The sequence below is a fragment of the Oratosquilla oratoria genome, chromosome 23 (assembly GCF_046742065.1).
Source record: "Oratosquilla oratoria isolate Oo_2021 chromosome 23, ASM4674206v1, whole genome shotgun sequence".
NCBI classification, from domain to species: Eukaryota; Metazoa; Arthropoda; class Malacostraca; order Stomatopoda; family Squillidae; genus Oratosquilla; species Oratosquilla oratoria.
This window is the reverse complement of record NC_134799.1, coordinates 22,661,168-22,686,994: the sequence shown is the minus strand read 5'-3', so window position 1 is coordinate 22,686,994 and position 25,827 is coordinate 22,661,168. Positions and strand designations below refer to the sequence as shown.

General features: G+C 40.1%; 1 protein-coding gene across 1 annotated transcript in view; it reads right to left on the bottom strand.

The window, feature by feature from the left end:
* Positions 1 to 25,827, bottom strand: part of LOC143038025 (neurofibromin-like) — a 421,021-nt gene that overhangs the window by 267,056 nt on the left and 128,138 nt on the right. Inside the window, exons 11-13 of the mRNA XM_076206875.1 lie at positions 9,292 to 9,423; positions 7,447 to 7,640; positions 6,097 to 6,286 (exon numbers count right to left, since the gene is read on the bottom strand). Of these exons, the coding sequence (XP_076062990.1) occupies positions 6,097 to 6,286; positions 7,447 to 7,640; positions 9,292 to 9,423 (516 nt within the window). The remainder of the gene's footprint in view (positions 1 to 6,096; positions 6,287 to 7,446; positions 7,641 to 9,291; positions 9,424 to 25,827) is intronic.

Genomic DNA, 25,827 nt, shown 5'->3' with positions numbered 1-25,827 from the left:
GCTGTTTGCTGACGACAGTGCACATGTGGCAATGGATGCTAAGAGATTGTATGATGAGGTAATTGTGCCAACAGCATATGGGGCAGAAACATGGAACATAAGAGAGGAAGAGTTTAAATGTGTTTGAGATGAAATGCCTGAGAAGTATGGTAGGGGTTAGGGTGGATAGATTGAGAATGAGAAGAGCAGGGGTGGAAAGGGATTTGGGTGATAGGGTTGATGAAAGAGTATTGGGATGGTTTGGACAAATGGAAAGAGTGAGTAAAGAAAGATTAGTAAAAGAAGTGTGGAAAGCAGAGGTGGAAGGAGTGAACATGAGGAGGCAACCAAGGATGAGATGGATGGATAGAGTAAAAGGGGTATCGGGGAAGAGGGGTCTGTTGACAAAGGAAGGGAGAAGAGAGAAGATAGGGGTGAATGGACAATGTTTGTGTATGGATGATACTGTGATACATGGAAGTGGAAAGGAGTGGGTAGGGAGGGGGTGAAGTATGATATTTTGATGCAGCCCGAAGGGATTTCTTCCCATCTTCTCTTTTTCTGCATGAGGGAATGGAGAGGGGGTTCACTGATTAAATGAAGCAGCATTGCTGTGGATGTGCTGTCTTGCTACATTACTTCTGACCCAGGGCAGTGGGCAAGATGCAGGGATAACCCCTCATCCAGGAGAAGCCAAGAAAAGAGGGAGGGGTAGTGGGTGGGAGTGGATTTGTCTTTGACTTTGGCTGCCTCCCTTGTAAGGGGGAACAACCAGTGGTATATGCATGTACATGGAAAAACCAAGACAAAAAGGAATACTGCATCACATTATTACTCAAACAAGAGAAACTAATTTAATACATATATACTTATACCAAGGGCTTTTTTCCCACTACAAGAGAGGTAGCAAACACCAAAGGCATAAATCCACACACACCCATTTCATTCTCACATACTCCACACCCACTGACCACCCCCCTCCCTCTTGGCTCCTGGATGATGGGTAATCCATGCACCTCCCCCACTGCCCTGGATTAGAAGCAATGCAGCAAGACACAGTACATCTATAGTAAGGCCGCTCTATTTAATTAGTGACTGCCCTTTGGGTTGCATCAAAATATCATTCACACATGTTCCCTCATCTTCCCCATCCACCACCCACTCCTTTCCATGCACCACAATATCAGCTATACACAACCATTCTCCACTCATCTGTATCTTCTGTCTTCTCCCTTTCTTCCTCAACAGACATCCTCCTCTCTTCCAATGCCTCTTTTACCCCATCCATCCATCTCATCCTTGGTTGCCCCCTCATGTTCACTCCTTCCACCTTTGTCTTCTACACCTCTTTTACTAATCTTTCTTCACTCATTCTCTCCACATGTCCAAACTATCTCAATATTCTTTCATCAACCCCATCTCCCAACTCCTTTTCTACCCCCACTCTCCTCCTCACTTCTTCATTTCTCTCTCTATACAGCCTAGTAACCCCTATCATACTTCTCAGGCATTTCATCTCAAACACATTCCAACTCCTTTTCTCTTCCTCTCTTATGTTGTATGTTTCTGCCCCATACATGGCTATTGACACAATCACTCCTTCATACAATCTCCTCTTAGCATCCATTCCCAAATATCTATTTCTCATTACACTTTTTAATCCCCCAAGACATTTAATTGCTTCTCTTAATCTACATTCTACCTCCACCTCCACTCCTCCCTTTCCTGCCACATTTGCAGCAAAGTATCTAAAGCTATCCACTTCTTCCCATCTCTCTTCCTTAATACTTCCAATTTGCTCTGCCATTTCCCCTTATACATCTCATCACATTACTTTTACCCACACTTATCTTCAAATTTCCTCTTTTGCACACAATCCCAAACTGTGTCATTAACTTCTTTAATCCCTCCTCTGATGTTGCCACAGCAAACAACTGGCTTATCTCCCATTTTTTCCCTTTTCTTAAACCATCTATTCTGAGCCCATTACCTTTGCAACCTCTCATACCACCCCATCCATATATAAATTGAACAGCCATGGTGACATGACACATCCTTGGCAAAGTCCCACCTTTACCTCGAACCACTCACTCTTTCCATTTCTAATTCTAATACAGGCTCTACTATTAAAACTTTTGACTGCTCTTAACAGCTTTCCCCCTATCCCATATATTTGCAATACCTCCTACAGTGCCTTCCTGGCTACTGACGTAAGCATTTTCCAGATCCATAAAGGGCCCAAAAAAACTTTCTTACATTTTCCTAGAGTTTTCTCACATATCTGCCTTACCACAAAAATCTGATCCATGCAACTCCTACCTGTCCTAAACCCACACTGTTCCTCACTAATTACTCCCTCTGTTCCTCTCCTAATCCTCTCAATCAAAACCTTCCCATCTACACTCAACAAATAGATCCCTCTCAAACTACTAAACACACACTTGTTCCCTTTTTCCTCATAAAGTGTAACTATACAGGCACTCCTCCAGTCCTCCAGCACTCTACCCCCTCTTATACAAACATTAAACAACCTCACCAACCAATCCACAATTTTTTTTTTGACATTCCACTTGACACCCTTCTGTTCCAGGTGCCTTACCTGCTCTCATCATTTTCATAACTACTTTCACCTCATCTTTTCTTATTTCTCTTCCATTTTCAAACTCACACATACATATACCAAAGGCTTTTTCCCCCTTACATGGGGGGTACCCAAAAAGAAAAAGGCATAGAAATAACTCCCACCCATTTCATTTCCCATATATTCCACTCCCCTCCTCCTATCTTGGCACCTCCTGGATGACGGGTCATCCCTGCATCCTCTCCACTGCCCTGGGTCAGATGTAGTGTTGCAAGACACAGCACATCCATAGCAAGGCCACTTCATAAATTCTCCGTCCCCTCATGCAGGAAAGGAGAAGACGGGGAGAAATCCCTTCAGGTTGCATAAAAAAAATTCTCATACATACTTCCTCACCCCCCATCCCCCACCCACTCCCCCTCATGCATCACAGCCTCATCTAAACACAACCCTTCTCCATTCACCCCTATCTTCTGTCCTCTCCTATCCTTCCTCTGCAGACATTCCTCTCTTTTGTAAACCCCCTTTCACCCCATCCATCCACCTCATCTTAGGACGCCCCCTCATATTCACTCCTTCCACCTTCACCTTCCACACTTCATTTACTAATCTTTCTTCACTTTCTTTCAATGTGTCCAAACCATCCTAATACTCTTTCATCAACCCTATCTCCCAGCTCCCTTTCCACCCCTGTTCTCCTCCTCACCTCATTTCTCACACTATCTAGCCTAGTAACCCCCATCATACTTCTCAGACATTTCATCTCAAACACAAACTCCTTCTCTCTTCCCCTCCTATGTTTCATGTTTCTGCCCTGTACATTGCTGTTGGCACAATCACTCCTTCATATAACCTCCTCTTAGCATCCATTCCCAGATGTCTATTTCTCATTACACTTTTTAATCCACCAAGGCATTTACTCGCTTCTCTCAATCTACATCCTACATCCACCACCCACTCCTCCCTTTCCTGTCACATTCGCACCCAAGTATCTGAAACTATCCACTTCCTTCAGTTTCTCACCCTTAATGCTCACTTCCAGCCTACTGTCACTCTCTCCCCTTGTACATCTCATCACCGTACTTTTGCCCACATTTATCTTCAGCTTCCTTCTTTCACACACCTTCTCAAACTCTGTCACTAACTTCCTTCTTTCAAACACCTTCTCAAACTGTCACTAACTTCCTCAATCCCTCCTCTGATCCTGCCACAAGCGCAGTGTCATCAGCAAACAACAGCTGGTTCACCTCCCACTTTTCTCCAAATTCTTTAATCATCTCCAACCCCTGACCCACTACCCTTGCATTCACCTCTCGCACCACCCCATCCTTGTAAAGATTGAACAGCCAGGGCGACATAACACACCCCTGACGAAGTCCCACCTTTACCTCAAACCATTCACTCTCTCCATTTCTAATCCTAACGCAAGTTCTACTACTCTCATAAAAATTCTTGACTGCTCTTAACAGCTTTCCTCCTATCCCATATATCTGCAGTACCTCCCACAGTGCCTTCCTGTCTACCCTGTCGTAAGCCTTTTCCAGATCCATAAAAGCCAAAAAAGAAAAACATCCTTACCTTTTCCTATAGCTTTCTCACATATCTGTCTTACCACAAAAATCTGATCTACACATCCCCTACCTGTCCAAAATCCACACTGTTCCTCACCAATTACTCCCTCTGTTCCTCTCCTAATCCTCTCAATCAAGACCCTCCAATAAGCCTTCCCAACTACACTCAACAAGCTGATCCCTCTGTAACTACTACACTCACACTTGTCCCCCTTTCCTTTGTAAAGCAGAACTATACAGGCACTCCTCCAGTCCTCTGGCACTCTACCCTCTCTTAAACAAACATTAAATAACCTCACCAGCCAGTCCACCATAACTGTACCTCCTTTGCTTCTTTATCTCACCACTCACTACCCTTCCTTCTATTTCCTCCCGCCCTCCTTGTTCCACACACCATCTTTGCACACCTTATGACTCCCTCCTTGAACCATCCCCATTCCTCCTCCACTCCTAGTTCTACTCTATCCTTTACTCTCTCCCACTCCTCTCTCAGCTTCTTCTTATACTCATTCTCCTTTTTTTCCTCATTTAAGCAGTTCACTCTAAGTACCTCCCTACCTTCTGCCCTTTTCCTCTTTCTCCACCTATTCTCCACTCTCAACTTACCTTCCACCAGGAAATGATCTGATATTCCCCCACTCTCTCCCCTTAGAACATGTACATCCTTAACTCTTCCTACCATACTCCTGGTCACCATTATATAGTCCATTAATGCTCTATCTGCCACCCTTCCATCCACCACCCTCTCCCATGTGTACTTATGCTTGACTTTCTTCTTAAACACTGTATTTGCTATCATCAACTCTCTTTCAAGACACATTTCCACCATCAATTCTCCACTATGATTTTTACCTGGAACTCCATACTTTCCAATCACTCTGTCAATTGGTTAATTTCCTACCCTAGCATTTAGGTCTCCCAATACAACTACATTGACATTTCTCCCTGATCCCTCTATTCACTCATTTATATCTACCCAAAAAGCCTCCCTTTCCTCTACACTCTTCTCACTACCAGGCCCGTACGCGCTTACAAGAACCCACATCTCCTTTCCCAGCTTCACCTTCATCCACATCAACCTTGATGACACCTCCTTCCACTCCACTACCCACTTACTTATCTCTTCACTTACTAGTATAGCCACCCCTTCTCTCCCTCCTCCCCTCTTCACTCCTGAGTACCTCCCAGCTACACTCCCAAACTCACAGTTGCCCTTTCCTTTCATTTTAGTTTCACTCAAATCCAGTACATCTATCTTTCTTCTCACAAACATATTGCCTATCTCTTCCCTTTTACTCTCATCTGTATCACATCCACGCACATTAAAAGACCCAAACCTTAGGGTACTGGTTGGAGAGCTCCCAGCCCCTCTTATGCCTTTACTTTCTTTTTTTTGGGAATGTCCCCTTTTGGGGCTACAGGTAGTAGGACTCCTAATCCCATCCCCCGTCCCTTTTTTGTCGCCTTTTACGACTCAAGTGGAAATACTTGGTGGCAGTATTCTTTTGCCCCCACCACAGGGTAGGTAGGCGAAAAAAGGAAATGAACATTCAGAGAAATGGTACAGGACAGTAACAAGGGGTTAGGGGACAGCATAATGGAGGGACAGTCGTAGTATAAAAGTGTCATAATTTCTCTATGTACAGAGTTTTCCTCTATCACAGACAAAATGTGTAGCTCTGGTCCATATAGACCCTAAAGTATCAACTGCATGCTACTTTGCCACAATAACATGCAGCCAATACCCCAAACTCATAAAAAAAATGTAATACAGAGAAGTTGTTCTGAACTCTAACATAACTGACTTTATAAGGACTGCAAAACACTGTTGCATACATTTTAGACAAACAACCAGTGTATTTCTTATTTCATCGAAATTCCTTCTACACATCCTAATTATGAATCACTTTAAAAATATCTTATTGCATATGGTAAAAAATCACCCTGAAACTAAATGTATCTTACCTCAAGTTTGATATGTGCCTGTTTGCAGATTGCAATGTGTGCTCCAATGTTACAATTGGCATAATCCTTATGGCGCCTAAGGAAGGCATTGCGGCATACCAAAATATCTCTAAGCCATTTGAGAATTTCTGTGTAATTAATGATTTGGTGCTGAATCAATTTCTGGGATATTGAAAATAGCACTTGGGAGCTGGAAAAAAATGCATAAAAAGATGTAATACTCCATTATGTATCAATGACATGAAAAATGTGATGCTAAGGTTGCATGGCATTATTGTATCCATGTTACTCAATGGAACATAGACTTCAAATATATGGGAACTTGCAAGGAAGAATCTAAATATTCTTGAGACAAAGTGTTTGAGAAATATGATAAAAGCTGTTATAAGTATGGCATGAGAATTATGGCAATGTGGCATAGAACATGGTTAGAAAGTTGTCAGATGGAGTAACTCAAATAATGTTGAGGTGGGCTGGGTATAGGAAAAGAATGAACGAGGAAATGTGAACTTAAAGTGTGTAGAAAACGGAAGTAGGTGGGGTGAGTTAGAGAGGAAGACCAAAATTGGGGGTAGATGAAAGGATGAAGGGTGTTTTAGATGCATATAGAATGTCAAGTAGGGAAATCTGTGTGCAAAAGGTAGGAGTGAATCAAGGGAGACTATGAATGGATGAAAGGATGATGTGGCCCAAAAAAAAATTCTTCTCATGTATCTACTCTATCTATATGCCAAGGGCTTTTTCCTCCTTCCCAGGGAGGTAGATAAAGTCAAAAGGAACATTCTCACTTCCACCCATTCCACTACCATCCACTACCCTTTTCTCCCTCTCATCTTAGCTCCTCATGGATGACAAGTAATCCCTGTATCCTGCCTACTGTGGGATACAGGAATTTTGTGAATAAATTAGGTGTACATTCTGACCACCACCCCTCCATCCAATCAATTTATTACCTTGGTCTCTCTTGGAGGAGATCCATGGCTACCTTATGACTGAAAACAACCCTTGGACTGACCCAAAAATCTCTCAAAGAAAGGATACTGTGTTGTTGTTTACAATCTTTCATCATTCACACTTCCTCCTACTTATGTGCTCAGTTACATACATTACATCCAACTCTTTAGGATCAAAGACATTTTGGTAGCTGGCCAGGTATACATCACACATTCAATTCTTCCCTCCACTTTTATTTTAGTTTTTACTTTATGATAGTGAGAGAAGACATGGATTGTATACTTACTGACCTTAACCCCAGTAAACAAAAAAATTATTTCAATCATAACTACTGCTGTCAAAACATTGGATGGGAAGAGAGGGAAGTTGTGAAAAATGTTATTTATATGTCCTCACCTTACATCCCAGAATGTGTTGATTGGGGCTTCTGGATTCCACATTTCAATTTTCTCAGGCTGATGGAGAACAAGGAGCGCTTCCATGGCCTCAGCAGCCACATCAGGCATTGTAGCATTGTGCACCACCAACACCAAGCCATTTATCAGTTCTAAAGTTGAACTCTGGATCTCATGGCCAGCTTTGCCTTGGTTCTGTTGCCAATACAAAACACACAATTTATTTAAATTCAGTACAAATGGACAAAAAATAAAATTACTACAATAACCTTTTAACCCCTTCCATACGGTGCCGCACACGTAGGCGTCATGAGGAGCAAGTGGATTCGCGACGCTGCCATATCGGCGTCTTGATTATATTTATTGTAGTCGCCCCTGTGTTTTTACATTCTCCCAAATGCGCCCTTAATCCCATTCTCTGTGGTTTTCAAAATTCGCGGGTGAAAGAGAGAACGATCGATATAAGCGGCGACTATATTTTATGATGCGAATATTATTTCGTTACGTCGTACGGCTGGCATTGGCTGCTGCCCGCGAGATTTAAGTCCCGTATTGAAGTGGTTAAGCTTGATAAAGAAATATAAATACCATTTGTCTACATACAAAAAGGCTTCTTCACCCTTACAGTAGCCGCGAAAAGTTTGGGCGCAAAATTATAGGCGCCCCAACTTTCCCCTAAACTCAAAACATGCAAAAAATACAACTTTCCACCCAAACTTTTTGCTATTTTTCAATGCTAGCATTTGTACCCGTATTTAGCCGAGACAATACACACTATTTGGCAGCTCTGGTTAGGCGCACTCGATGTCACATGGAGTCAGTTTCTAAACATCTCTCACGGGGAGTAGTCTTTTTTTTGCGGTGGTCTCTGTTTTTGTGCCTTGATATCTCCATAATGGGAAGTGGTAAAGAGCTGGAAAGAGACACAGTTGTTACAATCATAACCCTCTATAAGGAGGGTTATAAGTGTAAAGATATTGCTACTCATGTGGGAATTGGAGTGCGTCAAGTGCAAAAGTGGACCAAGAAATTTCGAGACGGCAGTTAGAACCGTAGAAGTACGATTTGATATCTTCCTTGGCCGACCAGAGCGATGCTTTGGAGTACGAATGATGTCACTTCCTTCGTCTCGAAATTTCTTGGTCCACTTTTGCACTTGACGCACTCCAATTCCCACACGAGTAGCAATATCTTTACACTTATAACCCTCCTTATAGAGGGTTATGATTGTAACAACTGTGTCTCTTTCCAGCTCTTTACCACTTCCCATTATGGAGATATCAAGGCACAAAAACAGAGACCACCGCAAAAAAAAAAGACTACTCTCCGTGAGAGATGTTTAGAAACTGACTCCATGTGACATCGAGTGCGCCTAAACAGAGTTGCCAAATAGTGTGTATTGTCTCGGCTAAATACGGGTACAAACGCTAGCATTGAAAAATAGCGAAAATTTGGGGTGGAAAGTTGTATTTTTCGCATGTTTTGAGTTTAGGGGAAAGTTGGGGCGCCTATAATTTTGCGCCCAAACTTTTCGCGGCTACTGTATATATGAGGTAGCTAGCCATGGCATGCACCCACCCACTCATCCCACTCCCACCCACTGTTTCCCTTCTACCTTAACTCCTTGTGGATAAAGGCCCATGGATATAGAAATGGATATATAATACAAAACACTAAATTTCTATAAATTCATCTTTTCAATCACTATGTATTGATAACCAGAAACAGGCAACAATTAGTTCATATTAAAACTGACTGGAAGGCAGGTTTGATATCTATGCTATATGCTGATACAAACACAAGGAGGAGAACAGACTAAATAATCAAACCATGAAAGAATACTTACATTGAGCATGAGCATAGGGTCAGCATGAATAAGGCGGACCATCCAGAGCAGTAAGTTGCGATATGATGGGGCTTCTTCTGAGGATTTCTCTTTAAATTTCAAGGTTGTCACCTTTTCTTTCAGGATGAAGCCCTGCAAGTACAGAACACAGATTATTAAAGTCTTACATTGTGTGCAACAAAAACATGTACGGTCAAACAAAAAGTTAAGTACACTTTTAATTTAACATAAAAAAGCTTGCAATATGGAGAACAAAACTTTATCATCATATAGTGTTCTATAATAATAGTTTATATACAACATAAGAAGGCTCTCTTCTTTCCCTTCAGTAGACTCCAGCTGATTCAAGAGTTGGTCATGACATTGATTAGATCCAAATATCACAGTAAAAATACATTGTCTACATCCATGTATGTGGGGTAATGTGGACAAGAACTTAAGCATTTCTTAAGTGTAATACAAGAATCTATGATGCGGATATGGTTTATATATTGTGGTACAAGATTTTTCAGACTATATATATATATATATACCAAAAGGCTTCTTCTCCCTTACAAGGAAGGTAGCCAGGAAAGGCATGCATCCATCCTCCACCCATCCCACACCACCATTTATTTCTTGACTCCTTGTGGATTTTGGGCAACTCCTGTCCCCTCCCCACAGCTCAAGTCAGAAGCAATGCAACAAGACTTTAGACACCATTTTCATTCTGGTCCCACACTTAACATAAAAGAATGTCCTGTTGATTGACAAAAGGTAGAATATTCTGTAAATTAACCTATTCAAGCTCATTGTCCTCTTTTGAGATTTTGTTCTGCACAATGCCAGCCAATTTCATTCTATTTTGAGGAAAATGCTAATGGGTTGAAAATAAAGTAGACCGAAACTTGATGGTCTCTTCTGTGATATTGTTTTGGATAGCAGAAATGAGGTTAAAAGGCCAATGGAATCTATACATTTGTTACCAAGATCTACATGTGCCCTTTCACCATGATTGTTAGAAACTCGTATTCTTTGTATCAACCCATCAATAATAATAACTTTTGCTCTGAGTTTCAATGACACTGTATTCTGACCACCACCCAGTACTGAAACAATGCCCATACAGAATCAGCCTGGCCAAACTTACTGCCCCAGGTGCATTCACCATACAGATGATGGTGAACACCTTATCCTTGCCATCACTATCTAGACAGCAACACAACATCACTAACTTAGCCAACATGTGGGCCCTCCTTTCCACTATGTCCAAACTGAAGGAAAGGCTGCTTTTGTTAAGAGTAAAACCAAACTACTCTACTCCCCAAATCAACATAGATTCAAAGATGGCCACACTACCAGTATACTACTAAAAGATCATTCAAGTACTAGAAAATTTAAATAAAACAGCACTTCCAGGTACAACAGGAATGGAGCCAATAGACAAACAAAACCTTTGACACAGTCTTCTACCAATATATCAAATGTTCATTCAAAAGGCTGTTATATGTTTGTGTTGTATAATGCTGGAGTATTTTGTTGCTTCCAGCTCAGTGTTTATGTACTGTAGTGGGATGGGTAGAATTAATCCTTAGCCTATGAAGACACCAATGTTGGTGTCACATGGCACAAGTGGGTATACAAGGATGCTGGTGTCAGCATCCTGATATTAATTTTGTAGTTGAGTGACCCCCATATTTTGTGAACAGGCTTGATTGCATTTTCTGTGATTATCAACATTAAGGATGAAAGAACAAATATTACAGCTGTAACTTTATATTTCATAATACACATATTGTGATACATCATTGAATCATCATGCAGCAGGCACCCTAACACTGCGCAAGAGAATTTGACTCATATTGAAGAGGTTAAGGGCTCTTATATAGAACTGTGTGCCTATCATTTACATGTGCTGTTTTATTGGAAGGATTTTAGTTCTTAAGTGCAGATGTTCTAAAAGGATGGTGTAGGTGCATCCTCTTATCATTGGACTGTTGGAACAGGTACCAAATACTGCTGGGAATAAGTGAGAATTGTGTGACTCAAACCCACAACTAGGAAGATGCAACCAGCACAATTCCAATTGTGCCACCAGCACACAATCCCAAGATAAAGCAAATAACTTTCATCACAAATTCTTATATGTCACCCACCACATTAATCCCCTGGGGCTACACCCCTCAATTCCCAACACACTAAATACCAGCAAGTACCCCATGAGTCAACCTTAACTTAACCAGGCAACTTTTCATAATATAACAAGGTACTCACTCTCACTCTAAACACAAATATTGAAAACCAAACATATACATGCAATTGGTGGTAGCAGATGACTCTATATTGTAAGAAATACCATGTGAGGACAGAGAAAATGTTCGGAAGTGGCCATCATCAAGGAATCCCACACAATCAAACAAAATAAAGGCATGATTAACATCTCACCCAACCTGATCCTTTTGCTTCCAATTGGAAACAAAATCTTAGAAAGCTATCCATATTTGCCCATCCTACACTCATTTGTCTCCCTTTTAAAAATCTCTTAACTCTTGTAGATAAAGGGCAATTCCTGTCCCCTGCCCATTGACTGGGCCAGAAGCAATGCAGCAAGACAGAGTACCAGAGTAGGGCAATTTTACTACCACTGCTTCATCTACACAGTGACCCTCCCTCGTTGTCCCATCACAAGTAAATAGAGAAGACAAGAAAAATCTATTTAACCCATGTCAGTTTATCATCCATTCACAATCATTTTCCACTTACACCTATCTGTTGCCCTCTCCCATCCCTTCTCAATAGTTATTCCCCTATTACCCAAGGCCTCCTTCACCCCATCTAACAATCTCAGTCCTACCACATCTACCTTCCACACTTTTTCCTATGTCATTCTTCACTCATTCTTTCCATAGGCCCAAGCCATACCCTTATTCTTTGATGAACCCTATCTCCCAGCTCCCCTTCCACCCTCACTTTCTGCACCACCTCATTTCTCAATCTATCCATCATTTGTAACAACCTGACAGCAAAACTTAAGAAGAAAACATACAAGCATACATCACAAGCACTGACTTCAGGAAACAAACTCTAATAGCCATTTCTAAATCTTAAAGCAATTCATTAGAATGACCCTCAACTAAACCTCCACAGTATGGTTCCCAACAATTACTAAGATGAAAAGCAACTTACAAACTACAGAAAGGAGCATTGAGAGTAATAACAGGATGCACCAAATCTACTCCAATTGGATACCTGTATAAAGAAACCAAAATCCTCCAAATACAACATGAAAATCACTGGAACATAGTTCTGCATCAGAAAACTAACCACCATGCATGAACCTGAGTCTAGGTATGTTAGAAAATTAGAGAATAGGAGACAAGTGTTGCTCCTTTCCTGTATACTACAATTAGGTAAATACACACCCTTCACACCAACAGAATGCTACAAAAAATCAACACCAGCATCATTTTACTTAAACATGTATAAAAACCTACTGCCTGTGCCACACAAAACACAAATACACTTTGATCACTAAATAAGCCTTTGAAGTCAGACCACCAAACTCAACAATTCACCAATATCCCCCAAATATAAGCCCAACAGAAAAATACCCTACCACATCTGGTAAAAGCCACATTGGCATGCTTGTGATCAGGACAAACATTATTAGAGCCAATACTGATCCCTGTGGAATGCCACTAATCACCTCTTCCCAAGCTGAACTCATTTCTCTGAGCACTACCTTCATTTTCCTTCCACGCAAGAAATCCTCCATCCAGTTTAGTTGTGTACCTTGTATTCCTATGTTTTCCTTTTTTTTTTTTTTTAAGCAGTACTTTGTGTGTATTTACCTAGTTGTAATATACGGGAGGGGAGTTATGCTCGTGGTGACCCATCTTTGTATCTCTCCACATCAAGTTTTATCTTAAAATCTTGTATGGTGTTTGCACATACTGTTTTGTTGTCTAATTTGTTCCATGTATTTGTCACTCTGTGTGGGAAACTTCCTTTTCAAGTTTTTTCTATAACTGTCCTTTTAAAAAAAAAAAATTCTGTGTCCTCTCGTGTCTAGTTTCTTAATATTCTTTTTGGTACTGGGTGTCCAAAGTGATGCTGCGTACTCAAGTTTTGGTCTTATTAGTGTAGTTAGTATTTTCTTTATCATTTCTTCATCCATATAAGTAAATGCCACTTTGATTGACCTCAATAAGTTGTAGGTTTCTCCGAAGATTTTATTTGTATGCTTATCTGGTTTCATGTCCTTTCCAATCATCACTCCAAGATCTTTTTCAGAGTTTGCTTTTTTTTTTTTCTTCCCCAATTCTGTAATCTTTTGATATTCTGTTTTTACTCTTTCCAAATTCCATTATACTGCATTTCTTTATATTAAATTTTACTTCCCACTTTTGAGTCCAATTCCATATCGTGTCCAGATCTTGTTGCAATGAGTTGCAGTCCTCTTCCATTTTTACCTTAAGTAATTTTGTATCATCTGCAAAAAAATTCATATAGCACTCCACGCCTTCATTCATGTCATTAATGTATACGGCGAACATGATCGGGGCCAGTTCCGATCCTTGCGGGACATCGCATTTAACTTCTTCCCAGTTGGAGAATTTTCCTCCCAATCAGGAAGTCTTTCATCCATTCCAATAATTTTCCTCTGATGCCACCTTTTGACTATCTTATTTATTAGTTTCCTATGAGGTACCTTATCGAATGCTTTTTGCAGGTCCAGAAAAGCACAGTCCGCCCATCCATCTCTTTCTTTTATTGTGTCTACTAATCTTGAGTAAAAGCAGATCAAATTTGTTGTACATGATCTCCCTTGTCTGAATCCAAATTGATTTGGGTTCAGTATAGATTTTTCTTCCAGGTATTTAACCCATCTGTTTTTGACAACTCTTTCACAAATTTTTGCTATTGTGCTTGTTAGTGCGACCGGTTAGTTGGATGGATCTTCTTTATCACCTCCCTTATAAATTGGTACAATGTTTGCCTTTTTCCAGTCCAATGGTACTTTTCCTTCTTTAACCCCTTCCATACGGTGCCGCACACGTAGGCGTCATGGGGAGCGAGTGTATTCGCGAGGCTGCCATATCGGCGTCTTGATTATATTTATTGTAGTCGCCCCTCCATAATGACATTCTTTCTAATTCTTTTGTAATCGCATTTTCTATGGTTATCAAAATTCACGGGTGAAGAGAGAACGATCGATATAAGCGGTGACTATATTTTATGATGCGAGTATTATTACGACACGTCGTACGGCTGGCATTGGCTGCTGCCACCGAGATCTAAGTCCATGACGCCTACGTGTGCGGCACCGTATGGAAGGGGTTAAGTGAGGATTTAATTATATTATATATTTTGTCAGTTAATTCTTCCATACATTCCTTCAGTATCCAGTTTGCAATCCCGTCTGGGCCATGTGATTTTCTGACATCAAGGGTTTTAATTTGATCACTGATTTCTTTTTGTGTTACGTTTATTTCTTTCATTGCTGGGGATAATTCTCTCTCCCTATCTACACTGTTAGGCGAGTTTTCTATTGTGAATACTGATCTGAAGTGGTTGTTCATAATTTCAGCCATTTCCAGTTCTTCTGTATATTCCTTTATATCTTGGCACAGTTTTTCTATTTGTTTGTTTTTCAGTTTTCCATTTACATATTTGTAAAATAGTTTGGGTTCTTTCTTACATTTGTCTATTATCTTTTTTTCATAATTTCTCTTTTCATCTCTGCGTATTTTTACATATTCGTTTCTTAGTTTGATGTACGTTTGCCATTTGCTTTGTTTCTTATCTCTTTTCCATTTTTTCCAAGCTTTGTCTCTTTTTTCCTTAGCTTCACTACATCTTTTGTTGTACCAGCTCTTTATGTATGCCTTTTCCATTTTTTGTTGTGGTACATATTTGTTCACTCCTTCATTATAAATTTCTTTTAGTATGTTCCATTTTTCTTCTATCTCTGTATCTTCGTTTTGGAATTTTTCCCAGTTTGTATGTGTGTGTGTGTGTGTGTGTATTTACCTAGTTGTATTTTGCGGGAAGGGGAGCTATGCTCGTGGGGTCCCGTCTTCATATCTTGTTTTATCTAAACTTTTTTTAAATTCATATATTGTTTTTGCACACACCACTTTCTCATCTAACTTGTTCCAACTGTCTATTACTCTGTGAGGAAAGCTGTTCTTTTTCAGGTCTCTTCTATAGCTGTCTTGCCTGATTTTCTTTCCATGTCCTCTTGTATTTCTGTCATCCCATTTTATCAGATTCTCTCTATCAGTAATTTCTATGCCTTTCATGATTCTGTAAATAGCTATCAAATCTCCTCTCTCTTCTTTGCTCTAGTGTCTGTAGTTCAAGTTTTGCTAGTCTCTCTTCATATGATAGTTTTGAGAGTGTAGGTGCCAATTTTGTAATTGCTCTTTGTATTCTTTCAATTTTTTTTATACATTTTTTTGTACTTGGTGACCATATCGTTGCTGCATATTCCAATCTTGGTCTTATCAGGGTGATTAGAATTTTCTTCACCATTTCTTCATCCAGGTATGTAAATGCAACTTTGATTGTTCTTATTAAATTATAGGTTTCTCCAAAAATCTTATTTATATGTTTCTCAGGTGACATATTATTCATAACAATGACTCCCAGGTCTTTTTCATTTTCTACTTTTTTTTATTCCTTCTTCTCCCAATTTATATGATCCTGTTATTCTGTTTTTACTTTTTCCAAATTCCATTATACTACACTTCTTTGTATTGAACTCCATCTCCCACTTCCTACTCCATTCCTGTACTTTATTTAGATCTCTCTGTAGTGATTCACAATCTTCTTCCGCGTTCACTTTTTTCAATAGTTTTGCATCATCTGCAAAGAAGCTCATATAGCTTTCAATTCCTTCATCCATATCATTAATATATATAGCAAACATTATTGGGGCCAGAACTGTTCCTTGTGGAACACCACTTATTACTTCATCCCATTTTGAGTGTTGGTCTCTTATCACTACTCTCATTTTTCTTTCTTGCAAAAAGTCTTCCATCCAATTTAGCAGTTTGCCCTGTATTCCTCCTTCAGTTTCTAATTTCTTAAGCAACTTCTTATGTGGTACTTTGTCAAAAGCTTTTTTTAGGTCTAGAAATGCACAATCAGCCCATCCATCTCTTTCTTGTATTATATCTATTAGCCTTGAATAGAAACATATTAAATTGGTGACGCATGATCGTCCTTGTCTGAATCCAAATTGTCTTGGATTTAGCACATTGTTTTTTTCTAAATATTTTACCCATCTATTTTTGACAATTCTTTCAATTTTTTTTGCTATTGTACTTGTTAGAGAGACTGGCCTATAGTTGTTAGAGTCTTCTTTATTTCCCCCTTTATATATAGGTACTATATTTGCTTTTTTCCAATCTTCTGGAACTTTACCTTCTTTCAAGGAACTGTTTATTATGCTATGTATTATGTCTGCCAGTTCATTCCTGCATTCTTTCAGAATCCAGTTAGCTATTTCATCTGGTCCATGTGATTTTCTGACATCAAGATTACAAAGGATTACAAAGGCAAAGCATGCCGACAGGAGACCTTTTGATCCATATCTAGGTCGGATGCAAAAAAAAAAAAAACTCAAGTGGTTCAATATTTCATTCTTTGTTACTTCTATTTCTTTCATAGGAGGGACTTTCTCTTTCCATTCAATCTCTTCAGGTTGTATGTTCTCCCTTGTAAACATAGATTTAAAAGGTTTGTTCATAATTTCCGCCATTTCAATTTCCTCTGTGTATTCAACTCCTCCTTGTCTTAATTTCTCCAAATTTTGTTTGTTTTTCAGTTTGTTGTTTACAAATCTGTAGAATAGTTTTGGTTGATCTTTACATTTTTCTATGACATCTTTTTCATATTTTCTCTTTTCCTCTCTGCACGCTTGTACATATTCATTTCTATAACAACTATATATTTTCCATTTTTCAGGTCTTTTGTTTTTCTTCCATTTGGCCCAAGCTTTGTCTCTTTTGTCTTTTATCTCTCTACAACTTTTATTGTATCAGCACTTTGCATATTCTTTTTCTTGTTTTTGTCTTGTGACATACTTTTCTACTCCTTTTTTATAGATTTTTGTAAAAATATTCCATTTCTCTTCTACTGTTGTATCTTTTTGTTTATTCTTTCCCAGTTTTCATTCTGGAAGAATTCTCTTATTTTATCAAAATTTGCTTTTTCATACATCAATCTTCCTTTTCTATATTGTTCATTTCTTTTCATGAATTTTTTCTCATTTAGTTCTAGTTCTATCAATATGTGGTCACTTTTGCTTATTGGTGCCTGGTATTCTATCTTTTCCACTATTTCAGGTTCTGATGTGATTATTAGGTCTAGTCTCGATGGTTCTTCTTCATTTATATAACTAGTGTTCTATTGTATCCATTGGTACATTGTGTGGTCAGTACTCATCTCGCGTAGACCACGTCCCCCGGAGGCTTCTCCACCCTTTACGGTCATCTCTTCCCAGCATATTTCTTTGCAATTATAGTCGCCCATCATAACTATTCTTCCTCCATCTTCCATTATCTTGTTTAGTGTTATTCTTGTGTCTTCTAACATGCTTTTATGTTCATTCTCTTCCCATGAGGCTGTTTTTGGGGGCACGTAGTTTATTACAAACTTTCTGCTCTTCTTATCTCTATCTTCTACTTCTATCATGATCATCTCTACTCTATTGTTCCCATATGTGACACTCTTCACGCTTATATCCTTCTTAGTCAGGAACATAACTCCACCCCCTTGTTTTTTCTCTCTGTTTCTAATCCAATAATTATATGCATTGTGTCCTATGCTGTTGGGTGGTAGTGGACCTTTTAATTTTGTTTCAACAATTCCCATTATGTCCGGATCTTTTTCTTTCAGATATTTGTTCAGTTCATTCAGTCCTGTTATTAATCCATCTATATCTGTGTAGGATACTTTTAACTTTCTGTTATTTCCATTGTATTCTCTGTTTCTTTTGTGTTTCTCTCTGTTATTTTCCATTGCTTCAATTTCATATTCACTACTCTCCAGTAGAATTCTTGTTTTTCTGTCTCCGTTCTGGTCTCGTTTTTTTCTTAGCTTCATGTCTTTTCCTTATTTCCTCCTCTCTTTCCTCTTTATTCATTTCCCTTTTTATCCATACCTTTTTATATTGTTCACTTGTTGTTAGTTTCCCTGTTTTGGATAAGATATTCTCTGCCGTCGTTTGTGACCTGAATTTAATCTTAATTGGTCTGGTCTTGTCTGTACTATATTTCCCGAGTCTGAATTTCTCTTCGATTTGTTTCATTATTTCTGGCTCATCTTCCTGAACTAATTCTAGTAAATTTCTTACTTTTTAATTTTCCTCTTTGATTCTTGTGGTTCTATCTGGGTTATGTTTCTCTTCCATTCCTAATATAATTATACATTTCTTTTTGTCTGCTAAGTCTCCTACAATATTCTCCTTCTGTCTCATCACTTTGGTAACTGAGTCTTCAGTTTGTTCTCTCATTTGCTGTTTAATTATATCAGAAAATGCAACTTTACTATTTTCTTGTATCTTCCTCCACCCCTCTGCCTTTTTTGCTATTGTTTCTTTATTGTTCTCTTTTAATTCTTCATTCTCGTCTTTTACTTCTCTTAACTGTCTTTTTAGATCTTCTATTTCATCAGTTAAGTTTTTGTTTGCCTTCTCTAGTTGTTCCAATCTTTCAAACCTCTCGGCAATTTTTGACATCTTGCCAAACCTAATCTCCCAATGTTCAGTCATTTGTTCAGGTTTTTTCCTCCAGTTTTGCCAGTCGGGGGAGGTTGGTATCAACCGCCCCCTCATTAAATCCTTGAAAATTATTATCCTCACCTTCCATTGAACTGCTTTTATCTATGTTTCTGATCTTTACAATTTTGTTAGTCCCATCATCGAGATCCAAGTCATCCGTTCGGCGTTTGTTTACAATCCGCCTTGACTCTTGGACCAAGTCCTCCCCTTCCTCATTTCCTTCCATTTCCCTCAATATCCCTTCCCTTCTCCTTCCCTATCACTTCCCCACTATTCCACGAGCACTCCCCTTCCCTATAAATACAAAAGGCACTTCTCTGGATGTTGAGATCCACGTAGTTTTTCCTTTTTCTTTGGAACACCAGTTCTCGCCGTCCATTCGGTGAAAGGGTGTGTGTGTGTGTGTGTATTTACCTACTTGTACTATACAGAAAAGGAACACCACTTGTTGAGTCCTGTTTCCTATTCTCTAATTTTCTAACATACCTAGACTCAAAATCATGTGCAGTTCCAACTTAAACTATATCCTTTATTTCCAATTATCATATTTAAATTTGAACTCTTGCATTGCTTGAGCTTGGGCTATATCACCTTCTAAGCTATTCCACATACTTATGCATCCATATGAAAAACTGTATTTCTTAATATCACCTTCTAAGCTATTACACATACTTATGCATCTATATGGAAAACTGTATTTCTTTTTATCTTTAATAAGCCGCGGGCTTCGCCGGGGGCTTGGCTGCGCAAATAGCGGCCTACGGCCGCAGCTTTCCGCGCTCTAATCCCTCGTTTTTCTCTTCGGCCTCGGCCTTGGGGCGGAACCCCAACACGGGATCCCCAGCACGAAGAAGAACGCGAAGAAGAATGCAAAGAAGAATGCGAAGAAGAGCGCAAAGAAGAACACGAAGAAGAATGCGAAGAAGAACGCGAAGAAGAACGCGAGGAAGAAGAACGCGAGGAAGAAGAAGAATAAGAAGAACACAAAGAAGTAGAAGAAGAAGGCGAAGAAGAAGAACGCAAAGAAGAAGAAGAAGAGGAACGCGAAGAAGAACGCAAAGAAGAATACCATCTAACCCCGACTTACCCAAGCACTTTTTCAAGAATATTTTTTGGACAAAGTGTCACCGTAATACCACCTGTCCCCGACTTCCACAGCGTTTTTTAGAAGAATATTTTTATTTAGACTTAGACATGTATTCTTTCTTAATTTACTCCCATGACCTCTTAAGACCCTCTCATCTTTAATCATAAGAACATAAGAATGGAGACTGCATGAGACCATGAGGCCTACATTAGGCAGTTCAATGTCCATTATCACCTGCCATCTCCATCCATAAAGTTGTCTAACGGTTTCTTAAAACAACTGATAGTTTCAGCGCTCACTACATGGTTACTTAGTCTGTTCCATATGTTGACCTCCCTATTAGTAAACAAATTCTTGCCTATTTCCTTCTTAAATCTAAATTTGTTCACTTTAAATCCATTACTGCGAGTCCTGCTCTGTTGTCTTAATATGATGATCATATTTGCGTCACCCTTATTAAAGCCTTTAATCCATTTAAACACTTCTATTTGATCACCCCGAACTCTGAGTCTTTCCATAGTGTAAAAATCAAGGTACTTAAGCCTCTCTTCATAAGGCATATTTCTGAGCCCATGTATCATTATGATTTTTTTCCTCTGTACTTATTCTAGTGATTTGATGTCCATTTCATAAGACGGAGACCAAAACTGTACAGCATAATCAAGAATGGGTCTAACTAACGCTAGATTTTGATAAGTACCTCTACATTTCTATTTGTAACCGTCCTAGTAATAAAACCTAATGCTCTGTTAGCTTTATTCCTGGCGCTGATGCACTGTTTCCTGGATTTAAGGTCAAGACTTACTAGAACTCCGAAGTCTCTTGCACTCAGTTTACTCTAAAAACATATTATCTAAGCTATATCTATATTCGGGGTTGTGTAGTCCTACAATTAACTTGCTGCACTTTACAATTATGAAGTTCATTTGCCATTTCACCATGTGAACAATTTAAGATCGTCCTGCAGCATCTCAGTGTCATCTGCTGACCTAATTAGGCATCCTATTTCAGTGTCGTCCGCAAACTTACATCATTATTAATCCCACTGTCCAAGTCTATTAACTTAACTATTATTGTTTCAATCATTTTACCTATAACTGATGCCAAACTGATGGGCCTCTAGTTGCATATAGACGAATTATCTTCCATTTGAAAAAAGGGAACAACGTTTGCCTACCCCAAAATAATAGGTACAAAATCAATGTCTACAGACTTATTAAATATTTCCTTTAACTGGTCGCAAATTTCAAATTTACACCCCCTAAGCACTCTTAGAAAATTATTGTCCGGACCCAGGGATTTTGTAGCTTTAAGTCTTTCAATCTGCTTGACTACTTCTACCTTACTAATGCTTATATTACATGGTCTATTTTCTTCATCCCCATTGAAAATCAAATTGCAGTCTGGTACCTTATCTAACCTCTCCTTAGTAAACACCAAGAGAAAATAAGCACTGTCAGAAAAGGACCCAGGGATTATATTACTTTAAGTCTTTCAATATGCTTGACTACTACTTCTACCTTATTAATGCTGATATTAGTCTATTTTCTTCATCCCTATTGAAAATCAGATTGCAGTCAGGTACCTTATCTAACCTCTCCTTAGTAAACACCAAGAGAAAATATTTATTAAACACCTCACTCATTTTTTCCTCCAATTCTATCATGACATTTTTGTCATTTTGAACTGGACCTATCATTTCCTTATTTTTCATTCTGTAGAGATGAAAGGAACCTTTTGGGTTCGATCTCGCTTGTCTGTCAACTTTAATTTCGTAGTTACGCTGTGTGCATATTCTTTTTAACCAGTTTTGCCATACCGTTATAGTTGGATCTAAGGTGTGTTTCCCCATTTTTCATTCTTACATAAAATCCTCTTTTCATTCCGATCTCATGTTTCAGCCCATCTGTCAATTCAATCTATCCCCTTTAGTGACCTGAATACTATAACCATATCACCTCTTTCTCTCCCATATTTCAAAGATGGCAGACTCGGTACAATCTTTCCTCACATGGTTTATTTACCAAGCTGGGGCACAGTTTGGTTGCTGCCATTTGTATTCTCTATATCTTGCTTATATCCTTCACTCTGTGTGGGGGACCATACTACTGATACATATTCCAGTCTTGGATGTATCAAGGTTTTGATGAGTTTTTTCATCATCTCTTCATCCATATGGTGGAACACTAATCTTCTGAAGTAGTCCATATGTCCCTCCCACAATCCTGCTGATATGTCTGTCAGATGGCAGGTTCTTTTATCAACACTCCCAAATCTTTCTCCTCTTTTGCTTTTGTAATGGGTTCACTTCCCATGGAATAGTTCAAAATTGGTTTTTTGGTGCTATTGCCCATTTCTGGTAATTTGCATTTTTTGATACTGAACTTTATTTCCCATTCTTGGCTCAATACAAAAATAGCATCCCGATCTTTTAGCAAAAGTCTACCATCCTCCTGATTTTTCACTTTTCTCATGATTTTTTCATTATCTGCAAACATGTTGGCATAGCTTGTTCCTTACATCATGTCAATGACATAGACAAGAAATATCATTGGTGCAAGCACTGAACATTGTGGAACTCTGCTTTTTACTGCTTTCCACTCGACATCTTATCCTTTACCACTGTCCTCATGAATCTTTCCTTCAATAAGTCTTTCATCCATTCTAGTAATTTGCCACTCAGTCCTCCAATATGCTCTAGTTTCCACATAAGTCGAATGTGAGGTACTTTGAGGTACTTTATCAAATGCCTTTCTAGGTTGAGGTACATACAATCCACCCACCCCTCCCTCTTGCAGCACATCAAGAGAGGGTTGAGTGGAGGTTTGATGGTGCACAGGCACCAGTATTAGACTTGTTCCTCCAAAAGTTGTCTTGACTACATTGGTGTACAATTTCATGGGATTTTTATTATTTCTTCATCACTTCATATAAAACAAAAATATTTAGAATTTGTTAGGAAGTACTCCTCACTCCTGTCCTCACCTCTTCTCTGGCCATCCCATGACCTTAGACCCCCCCCCCCCAATGGGAATTGCTCATGGGGCTAGTCGTGTGACTCATGTGCCTCCTGGGCACGTGACTTGACCCAAAACTTCCTTGAGACCCACAGGTAGGACAAAGCCTCCTTGAGGAACACACGTGCAGTACCAGCATAAGCCTGCGATGACTAACCTGCATCTTGGCCAGCATCTGAGCCTCGTGATGGATTCACTGAGGAATGCATACCTTGTCTTCATGAGTCAGCAGCATAAGAACATTTTGACTCCAACCTCCCACACATCACATTTGACCTCATGCCAATTAGGAGCATGGGTCATGACCTGCCTATGTATATAACGGCTAGACAAATGCCAAAGATTTAGGTCACTTCAGAGCATCACACAGTAAGCATGGCTTGTTGCTCCTTGCTTTCTTACCTCCTTCTCCCCTCCACCACAAGCAGACCAAGTTGGGACATGACTTGAAACTTACAGTCATCACTTCCCTCATCGTCTCATCCCCTCCCCTTTTTTTCACCCTTACAGCAAGCCCTATCATAACATTGGCACCCAAATTCTTTGCTACATAACACCAACTCTCTCTCAGAGTTTGCTTCAACCAGCCTAATATTGGCACCCAATGTTTGGGGCCCCCGATACCCAGCTCTGCTGTTCAACTATCATCAGATCAAGAGCCACTGCTTGACTGCTGCCAGCAATCACTTGATCTGTCAGATCGTCTGCTGCAACTGCCACCACTTGTCTGCCAGATTGACTGCCACCACCTGTCTGCCAGATCGTATGCCACCACTTGATCTGCCAGTTCATCTGCCAGATTGTCTGCAGCTTCGACCGCTGCCAGCTCGACTGCCACCCCTTCATCTGCCGGATCACTTGCTGACTGCCAGTTGAACTGCCTGCACTCCCACCTATCACAGGTATCTGCCACTACTCAACTGCTGCCATTTGTCTATCAGATTGCCTAGCACCACTGCCTTCCAGTTCGCCTACCATGTTTGCCACCTGCCAACTCAACTGCCCACCAGCTTGACTGTCATTGCTGTCTGACAGGTCTGACTTTACTGCCACCACTTGTCTGCCAGATCAGATCAAGTGCCACCAGTTGTCTGCCAGACCACCTGCCGCCACTGCCTGCCATGTCTACAAACTGCCAGTTAGACTGCCTACACTCTCATCTACCACATGTATATTTGTAGCCTACCACCACTGCCATTAGATCATTTAACAAACTAGAGCTGTGAGCCTCCCCACCTTAACCCACCCACATGCTCAACTGAGATTGTGAACAGCTGCCCAGGATGTAACACTTCACCCCATACCATACAACACATAATGGAAGACTGCATTATACACAATCATGCACGCAAACAACACAACATACACTCTATAAAGGATTTGTGGGAAAACCCAGTTTCGGCTGTGGCCTTCCTTGGGGAGACGGGACTGCTCGGACAGGCAGTCTAGGGAACGACAACAACAACAACAACTGAGATTGCAAGGTTCCGCACCTCGACTCTGGTACAGCTAATGACTAACAACTTCAACTGTCAAGTCCATGATGCCTTGTGTGGCCTAATGCCCCACCCACTAACTACAACCATTCTCAAGTGTCTCTTTTCAGGGATATGTAGCAACCATGCTACCAATGCCACAGTACAACTTGATCCCAGGACATGGTCCAGGTACAAGACCCCCTGAGCAGCCTCCTGAGATGCACCAACCTCTCCATCATCCAAAATGTACAGGACAACTCCAGTCCCATGGGAGTAACCGAAAGCCCCAAGGCTTGCTACCCTGTGGCAAGTGGACTGCCATATACTGCTACCCCTGCAGTCTGATGGCCAGCTCCACCCCATTGTGAGGATCACTCCTATGACAGTTCCTTCCTGAGCCTCCACCACTTTCAGCCTCAACTTCCATGGGAGCATGTTAAGAAGTAGTCCTCAGTCCTCCTGTCCTCACCTCTTCTCTAGTTGTCCCATAACCTTTGAGACCCGAGGCCCCCACAAGAATTGCTCATTGGGGCTAGCCCTGTGACTTAACCCCTTCCATACGGTGCCGCCTACGTAGGCAGTATGAGGAGCAAGTGGATATGCGAGGCTGCCATATCGGCGTCTTGATTATATTTATTGTAGTTGCCCCTGCATAATGACATACTCTCTAAACTGTCTTCATCACATTTTCTATGGTTATCAAAATTCACGGGTGAAAGAGAGAACGATCGATATAAGCGGTGACTATATTTTATGATGCGAGTATTATTACGACACATCGTACGTCTGACAGCTAATGCTGCCCGCGAGATTTTGGCCCGTACTGAAGAGCTTAAGTGCCATTTGGCTGCATGACTCGACCCAAGGCTCCTTGAGGCCCACAAGTGGAACAAAGCCTCCTTGAGGAACACATGTGCAGTACCAGCATTGGCCAGCCACGCAAGTCATGTGATGATGAATACTGGATTCATTGAGGAACACATACCTTCTGTCTTTGTGAGTTAGCAGCACAAGAACATATTGCCATTAACTTCCCACTTCAAACCATAGGAGGGATACAAGGTAAACTACTGAAATGGATGGAGGATCTCTTTCATGGAGGGAAAATGAGGGTAGTGCTCAGAGACACGAATTGTACTTGGGAAGAGATTATTATTGGAGTTCCACAGGGATCAGTATTGGCTA